At 34.2% G+C, this 14,586-nt stretch overlaps 1 protein-coding gene across 3 annotated transcripts in view; it reads left to right on the top strand.

Moving 5' to 3' along the window:
• The window catches only part of STXBP5 (syntaxin binding protein 5), a 164,216-nt gene extending 152,156 nt beyond the window's left edge, over window positions 1-12,060 (top strand). For all 3 annotated transcript variants that reach the window (XM_082633244.1, XM_082633243.1, XM_082633242.1), the window contains 2 exons: window positions 6,182-6,402; window positions 8,405-12,060. In XM_082633244.1, coding sequence (XP_082489370.1) covers window positions 6,182-6,402; window positions 8,405-8,446 — 263 coding nt within the window. In that variant the 3' untranslated portion in view covers window positions 8,447-12,060. The remainder of the gene's footprint in view (window positions 1-6,181; window positions 6,403-8,404) is intronic.
• Window positions 12,061-14,586: the final 2,526 nt, after the last annotated feature.

The raw sequence follows: 14,586 nt of genomic DNA, 5'->3' as shown, positions 1-14,586 counted from the left end.
GAAAGTAGTACATAACTTGATGAATAGCAGGAAGATCACAGTCCTTCCAAAAGGAGGGAAGAAAGAACACAAAACAGGAGAGATAACTAGAAAGCACATGAAGGATGGTAGATTTACTTAAATATAAATAAACGTAGTAAATGTAGGTAGAATAAATACTCTAGTTAAAAGATAGAGACTATGAGGCTAAATTTTAAAAGAAGGATAAGTTTATTGCTTACAGAAGACACATTTAAAATATAAGAGATAAATACTACCAAATGTAAAATAGATAGCTAGTGGAAAGCAGCTGCAAAGCACAGGGAGATCAGCTCCTTGCTTTGTGACCACCTAGAGGGGTTGGATAGGGAGGATGGGAGGGAGACGCAAGAAGGAGGAGATATGAAGATATATGTATATGTATAGCTGATACACTTTGTTATAAAGCAGAAACTAACACACCATTGTAAAGCAATTATACTCCAATAAAGATGTTAAAAAAATTTTAAATAAAATATAAGAGCACAAAAAGATTGAAATTTTAAAAGTTAGAAAAGCACAAACGCAAATGAATCATCTGCCTGGTATGACTATGTTAATATCAGAAAGAGTAAACATTAAGGCATTATTAAGTATACCTAATATTTTGACTTCAGTATATATAAAAAACAAATATGGACATAACTGCTAGAAGAGACAATTTCTCAATCATAGTGGGGACTTCTAAAATATATCCATTGATTGAGATATAACAGCAGATAAAAAATAGGTTGCAAGGGTACAGAGATATTAACAACACAATGAACTTAAACCTAAAGAACATTACAGAATATACATTTTCAAACACATACAGAATGTTCATAAAATGTATTCTATTGATATTTGTAGGGAAATTATAGATGAATACTGAAGTATTTTGGAGTAAAATATCAATTTCTATAATAAATTTTTAAGTATTCCATTCAAAAATTATATATATACAGACACAGTCAAATGGCAAAAAAAAAATGTTATCTATTACCAAAATTAGATCATGGATATATGGATGTTTATTATACAATTCTTTTTACTTTCCTATATGTTTGAAACTTACATTATAAAAAGTTAGGGTTTTTTTTTTAAGTTTACGTTATGTTAGATGATTTTTTTTTAAAATCAACAGATTTCAATGGATTAGAATTAAGAGTGTGTGATCTAATCACAGTGCAGATGATATGTCAAGACCAAGTTTGCATTATTCCAGGAATTCAAAGCTGATTTTTTATTTTTTAAAAAGTTAATTGGTAGTTCACCACATTAACAGATTAAAGAGAAAAACCATACCACCACCACAATAAGTGCAAAAAAGATGTGTTAAAATTCAGTATCGGGGCTTCCCTGGTGGCGCAGTGGTTGAGAGTCCGCCTGCCGATGCAGGGGACGCGGGTTCGTGCCCCGATCCCGGAAGATCCCACATGCCGCGGAGCGGCTGGGCCCGCGAGCCATGGCCGCGGAGCCTGTGTGTCCGGAGCCTGTGCTCCGCAACGGGAGAGGCCACAGCAGTGAGAGGCCCGCGTACAGCAAAAAAAAAAAAAAAAAAAAAAAAAATTCAGTATCCATTCATGATAAAAATTCCTAGAAAGTAATTTGATAAATTATAGCTACAAATGATACAACATTTAACTACCAAAACTCCATAGCAAATATCACACTTAGTATAGGAACATTAAAAAATATTTTAAATTTTTCCTTTGAGATAAGGTATGAGATATATAATTCTGTTACCACATATATTCAACAATGTATTAAAGTCCCTAGAGATAAAGCAGAAACTTATTTAAATAAATAAATAAAGAATTTTTTAAAAAGTCCCTAGAGAGTGTGGAAAAGGAATTAAAAAGAAAGAAAAGGTACAATAATAGGATAGGGAGAACAAAATAATCACTTGTGAATGTTTGATATGATGACATATTTAGAAAGCCTAAAAAATCTGTAGCTAAATCGTTAGAAATAATGGTTTAGAGAAATAATGGTTTAGTAAACTGACTAGATATAATCAGCATATAAAAATAAAATTTATTCATATCATATTAACAGTAAAAAATGAAGTTTTAAAAATTGCTCTTTGTATTAGTTTTCCATTGCTGCTATAATAAATTACCACAAACTTAGTGACTTGAAACAATAGAAATTCTATTATCTTACAGTTTTATAGGTTAGAAATCAACATGGGTCTCACTGGTGTGTTACCAGGACTGTGTTCCTTGTTGGCAGCTTTAGGAGAGAATGGTTTCCTTGCCTTTTTTAGCTTCTAGAGGCCATAGCTGGTGAAGCCTTCCTTAATCTTCAAAGCTAGCAACATTTTTGCATCTCTCTGTTTTTCTGAAGCCACATTTCTCTGCCCACAGCTGGGGAAAGCTCTTTGCTTTTAAGAACACATGTGATTACATTGGGTTTACCTGTATAATTAGTCTACCTTTAGGTCTTTAACTTAATCACATCTGCAGAGTCCCTTTTCCTGGGAAGGTAACATATTCACAGGTTCCAGGAATTAGAGTGTTGTCATCTTTGGGGGTTTGGGGGGGGCATTATTCTACCTACCACAAGAGTATCAAAAAAATCAAATACCTAGAAATAAATCTTAACAGAAGATGTTCAGGGACCTCCATGGGGAAGGTAGACAATTATCGAACTTCGTTGAGAGATGTTAATGACCCAAATAAATGAAGAGATATACCATGTTTGTGTGGTAGAAGATGCAATAAGAACATCCCTTCTCCCAAAACTGATATATGCATGTACACAAACATTTAATGAAGTCCTTATCAACACCCCCCCAAATTTTGTAACTGATTCTAAATTTTATATAGGAATTCAAAGGGTCTCACTACTTCTGTGAGTATATTATACTAGAGGCTTTAACCAGGACAGTTAGGCAAGAAAAGGAAATACAGGCATGCAGGTTTGGAATGGAAGAAGTAAAATTAGGGCCTCCCTGGTGGCGCAGTGGTTGAGAGTCCGCCTGCCGATGCAGGGGATACGGGTTCGTGCCCCGGTCTGGGAGGATCCCATATGCCGCGGAGCGGCTGGGCCCGTGAGCCATGGCCGCTGGGCCTGCGCGTCCGGAGCCTGTGCTCCGCAACGGGGGAGGCCACAACAGTGAGAGGCCCGCATACCACAAAAAGAAAAAAAAAAAAAAAAAAAAAAAAAGAAGTAAAATTACCTCTCTTCACAGATGACATAACCCTGCATATAGCAGATCTTAAGGAAACCACACACACACACACAAAAAAACATTCTAGGGAGTTCCCTGGTGGTCCAGTGGTTAGGGCTTGGTGCTTTCACTGCTGTAGCCCCAGATTCAATACCTGGTCAGGGAACTAAGATCCCACAAACTGCACTGCGTGGCCAAAAAATTTTTTTAATTAAAAAAATTTTTAAAACACATTCTAGCCAATAAACAAGTTCAGCAAGATTTTATACAAGATCCATATAAAAAATCAATTGCATTTCTGTACACTAGCAATGAACAAACCAAAAATTAAGCAAACAATTTCATTTATAATAGCATCAGAAAGAAAAAATACTAAAACATATACTAAATATATGGAAAACATATACTAAAACATATACTAAGAACTTCAAACATCATTTAAAGAAATTAAGACATAAATAAATGGATTAATATCTTACATTCATGGATTGGAATATTTAATATTGCTAAGATGGCAGTACTCCCCAGGTTGATCTATACATTCAACACAGTCCCTGTCAAAGTCCAAGCTGGTTTTTTGAAGAAAGAAACAAGCTGTTCCTAAGATTCATATGGAAATGGAAAGGATCCAAAATAGCCACACACACAATTTTATCTGAAAAGAAGAAAGAAGATACAGGACTCACACATTTTGATTCCCAAAGCTGCTACAAAGCTGTAATCATCAAGAGAGTGTGGTACTGGCATTAAGGTAGATACATAGACTAATAGAATAGAATTGAGAGTCCAGAAGTAAGCCCATACATGTATGGTCAATTGATTTTCTACAAGGATACCAAGAAACTTCAATGGTGAAAGAGTGGTCTTTTTGACAGATGGTGTTGGGACAATGGATATCCACATGCAAAAGAATGGATTGGACCCCGACCTCACACCATACACAAAAATTAACTCAGAGTGGATCAAAGACCTCAATGTAAGAGCTAAAACTATAAAACTCTTAGGAGAAAACCTAAGTATAAATCTTTGTGACCTTAGATTAGGCAATGGTTTCTCAGATATGACACCTAAATCATAAGCAACCAAAGAAAAAAATAGATAAATTGGATTTCATCAGAATTAAAAGTCAAAAAAGATGGTCTGATATCTCATAAGAGTCTAATATCGAATATTAAAAAATTCTTCCAACTCAACAATAAAAAACCAAATAGCCCAATTTTTAAATGGGCAAAAGGTTTGAATAGACTTTTCTCCAAAGAAAATATACAAATGGCCAATAAACACATGAAAAGATGCTCAATATCACTTGTCATTAGAGAAATGCAAATCAAAACCACAATGAAATATCACTTCACATTTACTAGGACGGTTGTAATCAAAAAGATGTACAGTAACAAATCTTCTCAAGGATATGGAGGAATCGAAACCCTCACAAGTTGCTGGTGGAAATGTAAAATAATGTAACCTCTTTGGAAAACTCTGGCAGTTCCTCAAGAAGTTAAACATAAAGTTATATGACCCAACAATTCCACTACTAAGTATGTACCCAAGAGAATTGAAAACACATGTTCACACAAAAACTTGTACTAGTGTTCATAGCAGCATTATTCATAGTAGCCAAAAAGTGAAAACAACTCAAATGTCCATCAACTGATGAACAGATAAACAAAATGTCATATATCCATATCCATACAATGGAATATTATTCAGTTATTAAAAAGGATGAAGTACTGATACATGCTACAATATGGTTGAATCTTGACAGTAAGTGAAAGAAGCCAGACACAAATCCACAGAGTGTGTGAATCATTTGTATGAAATGTTCAGAACAGGAAAATATATGGAGACAGAGAGTGGATTATTGATTGCCAAGGACTAAGAAGTGGAGGAAATGGAAAGTGACAGCTAATAATCATGGGTTTGTTTGGGTGTTTTGTTTTGTGTTTGAGTAATTAAAATGCTCGAGAATTAGTGATGGTAGTTGTACAACCTTCTGAATAAACTAAAATTTACTGAATTGTTCAAGGCCAAATTTTATGGTATGAGTTACATTTCTAAAGAAATGTACGCTGAAGAAAGAGGGAATGTGACATCAGTCTTTAACGTATTTTAAGACTTTTGCCGTTTTCTAGGTGTTAGGTGATGAGGGTCTAGGTTATAAAGGGAAAGGAAGCAATGATTTCCTGAGATCTTTTGAAAGAAGAAGTTGATCTATTTCATAAGTGACAAGATAAATGGATAGAAAGAAAGGGATTTGGGGCTTCCCTGGTGGCGCAGTGGTTGAGAGTCCACCTGCCGATGCAGGGGACACGGGTTCGTGCCCTGGTCCGGGAAGATCCCACATGCCGTGGAGCGGCTGGGCCGGTGAGCCATGGCCGCTGAGCCTGCACGTCCGGAGCCTGTGCTCCGCAGCGGGAGAGGCCACAATAGTGAGAGGCCCGCGTACAGCAAAAAAAAAAAAAAAGAAAGAAAGAAAGGGATGTGGTTATCTACAACTTTTGGAGACTGAAAAGAAATACTGAATAAATTCTACATTTTCCTTCTAAGCGTAAGCATAGTATTTCAAGTAAGAGGAAGTGTGGTGTAAATAAACTAAAATAAATATGTATGTTTAAATCTATGTCTTTGAATTTAAATATTTTTATGTTAATTTATCTTTAATTTTTTGGACACTTAAGAGTGATTTTTTTACTGTTATTAAAGTGGTATCAGTATACCCATTATTCATTTCAACAAATAATTACCAGTCACTTTTTTGCTCAAGTTCTATTATATGAACTAGTATAGAATAGAATATTTATTAATGTACATTGTGTTTTTGTATGTTTGAAAAGTATCTACAAATTATTAAAACAATCATAATAAAAAAGTAATAATTATATAGTAAAATAAATAAATACTTCAATTATATTGTCAATCAAGTGTGTTTTAATGCTATCAGGTAGTAGGATTTTATTAGTAAAAAATTTTCATTTTCTGGGTTACTCTTTCATTTATCAAATCGTTCAGTTGGAGAATCATCCTCGGGAAAGGCTTCAAGAAGTCTCGCTCAGCATATCCCTGGCCCTGGTGGCATCGAAGGCGTGAAAGGAGCAGCATCTGGAGTTGTTGGTGAATTAGCACGAGCCAGGTTGGCACTAGATGAAAGAGGGCAGAAACTTAGTGACCTGGAAGAAAGAACTGCAGCTATGTTATCCAGCGCAGATTCATTTTCTAAACATGCTCACGAGGTACGTCTGTCAAATATTTAAGCCAAAAAGCCTAGGTAAAGCAAGCATGAAAATTACTGTATTTTTATAGCTGTTGTATTTCTACACATGAATTTTCATGTATCCTCAGTATGGTTGCAAATCCCTAATTTTTGCCGCCAGCAGGAACCATTACAAGAATATAGCCTTTGGTCTCTTACTGAAGTTTATAAATTTTGAAGGTACCTGCTCACCTTCAGGCTTTTTTTTTTTTTTTTTTTCTTTTCTTTTTTTGCGGTTTGCGGGCCTCTTACTGTTGTGGCCTCTCCCATTGTGGAGCACAGGCTCCGGATGCGCAGGCCCAGCAGCCATGGCTCACGGGCCCAGCCGCTCCGCGGCATATGGGATCCTCCCAGACCGGGGCACGAACCCGTATCCCCTGCATCGGCAGACGGACTCTCAACCACTGCGCCACCAGGGAGGCCCAATTTTTTTTTTTTTTTAGGCTTTTTGTAAACAAAGACAGTGGCTTCGCAAACAGTTTCTTAGGGGATACAATAACAAAAACAAAGCTAATTTTCCTAAATGCCTCAGATTCTACTACTAACTTCTCCTAGAGAAGGAAATAATTTGCCTCTTGATCTTTAGGTAGAGCTAAGTAACTGAAATTGGCCAATGTTTTTATTCAATGAAACAATACTAAGTCTGTCTGTAGACCAGTTCACACAGAGGAGTAATGTGCATTTTTGCAACAAATTCATCTTGATGAACTAGGAAGTTGTGGTGGAGCTTAAAAACCAATGCTCTAAAGTAGGGGATCCCTAACTGGCCTTCTTAGAAATACACTTTGTTAGACAGAATAGTACCCTTGAAAAACTGAATTTAAAAGCCGTCAGGTGGAATACACGTTCTTCATTTGGACACACAGTTCTGCCACTCCTTGATGCTTTATACTGGGCTACTTCACACATTTAGTTCCTAGCCTAGCCCTCAAAGGCATTTTGAGTGTATTATCTGAAGAAGCCATATTAAGGTTATTTTTATATCTGAGTACCCACTCTGTCAGTAATAGCTCTTCTTTAAACTTTTCAGTCAAAAGTCATCTCCTCCTTGCTTAATAATGTTGACACCTAGAATGTATCAGAGGTAACTTGACTTGGGAGAGATTTGTCCAGGCTTTCAGAGAGATTCAGAGATCTTTTGTGGGTCCTTGTACTAGGCCAACACACCTCAGATGCAGGCTAGTGCCTTCAGTCTAGGTCAGGCCTTTTGTTGGCATAACCCTGCCCCTGACTGTGGTCTCTAAGGCATATAACAGTTCAGTTAACCTCAGATATATCTACAGTCAAAATATTTAGCAAGGAGCTCAATCCCTAGCTGTTCGCTCTTCCTTTCTACCAGACGTTCCTGAGCCATATTTGAGAGTCTAAGGAAGACAGTACGTTGAGGTGGTTAATATCATGGGTTTTTGAATTAGACTCCATGGGTTCAAATCCCAGTTTCACCATTGTGTTACTGCAGTTAACCCCATAAGCCTCAGTTTCTTCATTGGTAAAATAGGGAGACTAATAATGCCTAACAGATAGAGTTGTTGTGAGGACCAAGTGAAATCATGTAGAGAAAGTATGCTATACAGTGCCTGGCCCAGAGTTAAGTGCTCAGTAAACTGTAGATGGCAGCAGTGGTAATTTCAGCCTTTCATTCTCCAGGTTCTTTAAGCATTATTTTTAATTCACTTTAGAGAACTGAAAGTTACTTTATTTTTTAAGTTATTAGCTTAGGTCACCAAAGAATGCACTGAGCCAAAATTTACTTATGTCATGTCTTTAGGAAATGTGAGGACCTTCTAGGCTAATTCTTCATAGTTACATTCCTTTTTCCTTGAAACGGAACAGTTCCTGCTTCCTGCTTTCCATATAAATACTAAATATAAAAATGAGAGAATGTTTCAGAATATCATGTTTTGGAAAAGTATAGCAACCAGTTGTAAGTGTTGTTATTCTGGCATTTTTAAAATGTGTTCTTCGTGTTTTCTCCCCTTTAGATGATGTTGAAATACAAAGATAAGAAGTGGTACCAGTTCTGATAACCAGAAATCCAACTAAGTCCAACTTTAGCCAGAAGGAAAAAGAATTTTCCTATTTTATTTTACTGATTTCACTTTAGGAAAGTTAACATTAACGAGATGTTCATCACTGGATTTTGCTCTTTCCTAGCACAATCATGCACTGTTTGACCTCAGTCATGCGGCTTTAACTGAGGAGCATTCACACACACTCAACATGGAGTATATGCTGTGGGCCAGCTACGAGTTGACGGTTTGGGAACTAGGATGGTCACATGTTACAAATGAAGAAACAGAGGGGTGTTGAGGAGACATGGCAGGGACTTTTCCTGGGTCGGTCCTGTATTAAACTTTCACATGCCAAAAGCTTCTGTACTGTCGTTACCTGCCATCGTTGTTTGACCTCTTTGAGGGAGAGGCAATAAGTCAGAAGTCCTGAAGCTGAAATAGTTATATTTGTGTCACTGACTGAATTATAATCGGCTGTCTTGGACTTTCCCTCCCTTCAACTGACTGGTCATCAGTATCATTAGTGAAAAAGAAACAAACTGTTTATTACCATATCTTTAGACAGATAAGCTGAATGGTGGGCTTTAAATAATAAAAACATACACATAGTTGAATTGTGTATGGGCTACTCTTGGATTCTTGTTATTGTATACTTGTGTTTATTCCATATTTTGTCAAAAGCAAAACAAGGCGATACATCACTTTTCATTGAAAAGAAAAGTGTAGAGCATGACTGAACTGCTCATCATTCTGGGAGTTTCCATGTAATGGCTATGCAGTGTGGAAAGTGAGAAAAACCTCCATTGTGGTGAGGAGAATACTTCAATGTCCCTTGTCCTTGTTCTCATTAATTCAGCTAAACGTGGATTTGACCAAAATAGTTACTGGTTAAATTTGTAGAAATGTTGAAATTGGCTAAGTTTTTAATTTTGCTTGAATTTTTATAAAATGTTTAACCCAATGTACCTTTGCATTATTTAATTAAAGTTGCTTAAAAAAAAAGTTTCATTATTTCAGTAAAATGTTCAGCTCCATTTTTAATATGCCCTTTACTTGCTAACAGTTCCAGTACACTCAGGTGATGAGCCAATTAAATCTTAGTGCACATGCTGTCGCATGGAAAAAATCACAAGCATCCTTTGTCAATAATTATCTATGTAAAAGTCTAGTCTGATGACGTACAAAGTATTTTCTGTAGAAATATAATGTAAAATTGTTCATGTCCTTTCAAGGTTTTAAAAAGCCAAAAGGAAAGGAAAATATGTGCATTTTGGTAACTAAATTATTCCTGTATTGGAGTATAAAGCAGATGAGACCATCAGTGGACAATAAATGATTGGTCCCTAGAATAGCACACAGACAGAAAAGAGATGATGGGGTAGATCTGAAGTAGGTAAGCTCATTCTGCAGGCTCATCTGAGATTATTACTGATTGTTCTTAAAGCAACAAAGGACGAATAGCATAGAAACATTATACTTAGTATTAATGAAATTTAAATATTTTCTTCTATAAAAAATAGTTTAAAACAGTTTTCTTTTGTCATTAAGAGATAATCAGAGCACAAATTGATAGCAAACATGATGGTTGCTTTTCTATTCCATATGATCATTAAAGGTATATTGTAGAACACCTTAATTTCACACAGTCTGTTATGCATTTTTCCTCTTTACTCTTTTCATTACTAAAGCTCTTATGTTTACATTTTATAACGTGCACTATGGGATATGAAAGTTTACATTAAAATGTACTTTGAATATCATTAGGGAGGGATTAAATATATGTGATGGAGATAACTGATCAAGCCAAAAGAAATATTTTAAAAATAGTCATTCTCAAAAGTTTTTGACTTTGTAGAAAGTACCTATGAGTAACATTTCTGTTAGTTAATGTCAGCTATATGATGAACATGTAGCAGTTTACAAATTGTTTAATTTGTATCATATATTATCTAATAAACCCATTGTTCCATGATATGTCACAGGAAGTATTAAGCCGTTTTTTAAAGGTACAGTTTTGTGAATGTCATCAATAAAATCAGTAGCTAATGAATTTGAAGTTGAGAAGCACTAAGTAAAGTAATATACTGGTTGATTCCCCATTCATGTGTAAGGGCATATTAGCTCCAATTATTTAATTTGCTGTGTTATTTCGTGTTAATTGTATATCAACTTAATTTTTATATCAACTGTCATTTTTCCTGTTGTATATAAAATGAACCAATCTTGTAATTATTTTCAAATAGAGAAGTTAGATACATTTACCTGAGATGGATTTTATAAGAAAATCTTAAATCAATATTTCAAGTTATTTTATTTCATTTTTAAATTAATCTACAAATTATGCACAGCAAACTAGAAACTCACTTAGGATTAGAAAGCTTGAAGTATTTTTGAAAATAGGAAATAAGCTTCTCAGAGTTATACTTGATTCAGTCTGTAGATAAGAGACAGTCTGCAGTAATAAACTAACCCAGGGAATTTATTGTAATTTGAGAGGTAACATCTCTATTTTTTTTCTAATGCAAAAAGTTACAGTCACCAGCAAGCCAAGATTTCAGGAAAACAAACCAAAAATTTAAAAAAGTAGTCAAAATAGAAAATATTAGAAAAGTGAAAGATTTTTGTGTGCTTCCTCCATATCTTCAAACATTATTCTTTGTTGCCTGTGTCCTTGACTCTCAAATCATTGAAGTATTCACTGAGTAGCAGTTTGTCAGTAGGAAGTGGTTTCCCTATATGTACCACATACCTGGTTCATTTCACTCTTCAAACTAAAATCCATATTTATTTGCTTAGAACGTTATTTGAAACCTTATATTCTGACAACTTCTGTATATTACATCATTTGAAGTTTTCAATTATCTTAATTCCCTTGGTTTGCATTTCAATTGTACAAGGTGTTTCCAAAAATGGTTATAGATATAACTGAGCTATTACTAACTTCTTAATTTGATTTTTTTATGGATGGGAAAAAGTGCTGCTAATTGTCTATGTTATTATGTGTACTGTATTACAATTTAAGTACAGTACTTTAAAGAAAGAAGCATTGTCTTTTGCTTAGAACTTTTTAATTGTAGGTTTCTCTGAGGTTATTTCATGTAGATATGTGTTTTAAACAAGTCTGAAAGTGTTACATACTTTTAGGTTACAGGGGGTGGTGATAAAACAGCTGAGGAAAGGAAAAATATGTGAAAGATACCATGGACTTCAGAGTTTTACCCTGAGTTCTGTATTCCATATATGTTTTGCTTAAGGCATTTTTTCATGTGACATTAGAAAAGCTATATCCAAAGGTAAATTTTTTGTGGCAAAGATTTGTTTTACATTTTAACTTTTGGGATTTTGTTTATTTGTTTTTGCAAAATAAAGAGCACTGAACTTTAAACTTGAATTTTTTCTGTACTTTTTTAGGTAATGAAAACTTTTTATTATCATTTAATTCACATTTTTCCATTCAAATCAAGTGATACATATGTATAAAACATACCAAAATTGTGAATATTGCTGCTAGCTGCACCTTAAATGATCATAGTTTTAAAACCTTCAATAAGGTTTTATATTGTTTGGAAGGATAAAAAAATAGTAAAATCATTTGCTGTTTGTTTTAGTGTTCTAGGTCTTAAATTATTGCAACACTTTCAGATTTGTTTTGAGATCATACAGTAACATGTTATATTTATACATACTGCTAGAGAATATACTTTTAGTTTTAAAATGGAATTTTTATAAATGTACTCTTTAATTTTAAAAATGGTGAACTTGTTAAGTTTAAGTCAAAGTACTTAAAAAGTATGTATATTATCCATACAAAAAGTTATGTTTTACGCTTATAATAAGAAATATTGGTATCTCATATCGAGATACAATTAATTTTAAAGAATCATACATCATTCAAAAGTCTTCACACATGACAGGAAATATACCATTATTATGGTTAAAAGAAACCCTCTATTGAGCATTTTCAAATATTAATTTTATTTTGGGGGAAATGCCCACAACAGTAATTACAAGATATTTCTCAATAGCTGCAGCTTGCTGTTGGATGCCTACCTTAATTATTGTTTTAAAAAATATATATATTTAAAATAGTTTTCCAGATATTTTCTTCTACCTTTTTTAAAAATAAATTTCCAAAAATGAAAACAGAGTTTATGTATTTTTGTCAATGATGGTTTTTATTTTGTAGTTTATAGAATTTGTTCCTTATCAGTTTGATACTTGATCAAATATTCCTAGACTTTTTAATCTGTATTTACTTTGAAAAAGAGCACTTCTCTATCTTAAGTGTCCTCCTTTTTTTCTTTTCCCTTTTAGGGTGTTTGTTCTCTTGAATTGAAATTTATGCCCCCCAATTTTTTTTTTCATTTGAAAATGAATGTGAAGATACTGTTTACAGCTTTTGTTAATTATACTTTTCATCACTCTGATCAATTCTTGTGAAGTGCTATGGGGATGATTTTTCCTATGACTCTGAATGATCTTACTGTTACCACAGAAGTTTTAAAGCTTCTGTGGACAGAAAATAGTTGTAACAACCCGGACAAAAATCAAAGAGGAAACTTTCGCTTACCTTTCTCAGCTGAATTAAATGGTTTTAATAACTTCCCAATTATCAGGATTATAGCATTGCTTTCTTCAGTTCCTAACACAGTCTTAAATTATTAGGCACAATTCCTTTACAAATTGAGTACAGTAGTCCAGGGCTACATGTAATTAAATTGCTCTTTTCATTGCACTCTTTGCATCAGAAAAATCGTGACTGTGTTCTGCCAATATTTCACAATGAGGCTTATAGTTTAAAATTTTATACTGTATGAGTTGTAAATAAATCAGTATTAATTTATTGTAGGTTGTTTGACTCAGGCATTTAAAATGGATATAGGCTAATGACAATGGAATCCTATTTATTTGGGAGTTTGGGGTTTTTTTTTTATACTTTTGCAATGTGTTTTGTGTTGTTTAAATTTTCTTCAACTGAGGACCATGTAAGGAGGTGGAAACAGATTTATCATAGCAATAGAGAGCAATGCAAAGAGGGTAAATCATGTTTTAAATTAAAAAAAATTTTTTTTGTAAATAAATGGTACTGTGATACTTTAGGTGTGACCTCTGCTTAACGTGGTAGTTAGAACCAGAAAACCATTTTGCTTTCCAGTTATACTATTGGTTCATTGTAAATGCAACACCAAAAACAATATTAAAAAGAGCAAGATTAAATTTTTCTAACATTGTCCACTTCAGGGGCAAGCATGGTTGGTATAGAGCTCAAACTTGTGTACACCTTAAACTGTACATGCAGGTAGTTTTCAGTTGCTGCACTTTTTTTTTTTTTAATCTTGCTCAGTCCAGTAACTATCTCAAAGGTGATTGCTGGAATATGCATTTTAAATATGATTTAAAAACCCATCTCTGTGTACTGTTTCATTTAAAACAAAAAAGCACTATTGCAAATGCTAAAAACGTGTTAAACTTTGTAGTTATTTTGCATTCCTGTACTTTACAACTGTCATCACAGCAAAAGGTTTAAATTAAGTAATGAAATATTTTTGTAAATAAATACCGTTAAGCTGGTATTTTAAAATAATGTATTATAAATTAATGTTTCTGGAAAATGTTCATATATATGTATATGAATGTCTCTTTATGCTGAAGGGCTCTGATTGGGCAAAATAAAATATTCTAATCTCTCCTGAAACTAAATAAGCCCTTTTTTCTGGAAAATTTGTTTTATTTTTTTTCTCTGAATTGTGGGATTAATCCAGTAGTTTAACCTCAGCAAATAATAGAGAAAATAGATTTCTACATCTGCAAAGGGAAAGTCAAGTTAATCAGGTAATTCAAGTAAAACAAACTATACTTTTCTTAACGATCTGGACTTTTTGGTAAAAGTTACCTGCCCCTACATTAAGTGGGAAGTACAGTAAAGGGTGAGGATCCAGACAGTAGGCACCAGCTGTAGATGAAGACATCTTGGCCTTGGGTGTGTACGGAAATCCACAGCATCTTGTTAAAATGCTGATTTGGATTCCAGGTGTCTCAGGTGGGGCCTGATTTTGCATCTCCGATAGGCTCCCAAGTAATTACAGATGCCACTAGCCTATGGAATATACTTGGAGTCGCAAGGTTGTAGATAATTTCTATAAATGGCCTTT

Source organism: Mesoplodon mirus (assembly GCF_964341445.2).
Source record: "Mesoplodon mirus genome assembly, chromosome: 10".
Taxonomy (NCBI): domain Eukaryota; kingdom Metazoa; phylum Chordata; class Mammalia; order Artiodactyla; family Ziphiidae; genus Mesoplodon; species Mesoplodon mirus.
The sequence above is the reverse complement of the archived record's forward strand: the minus strand, read 5'-3'. Positions and strand labels throughout refer to the sequence as shown.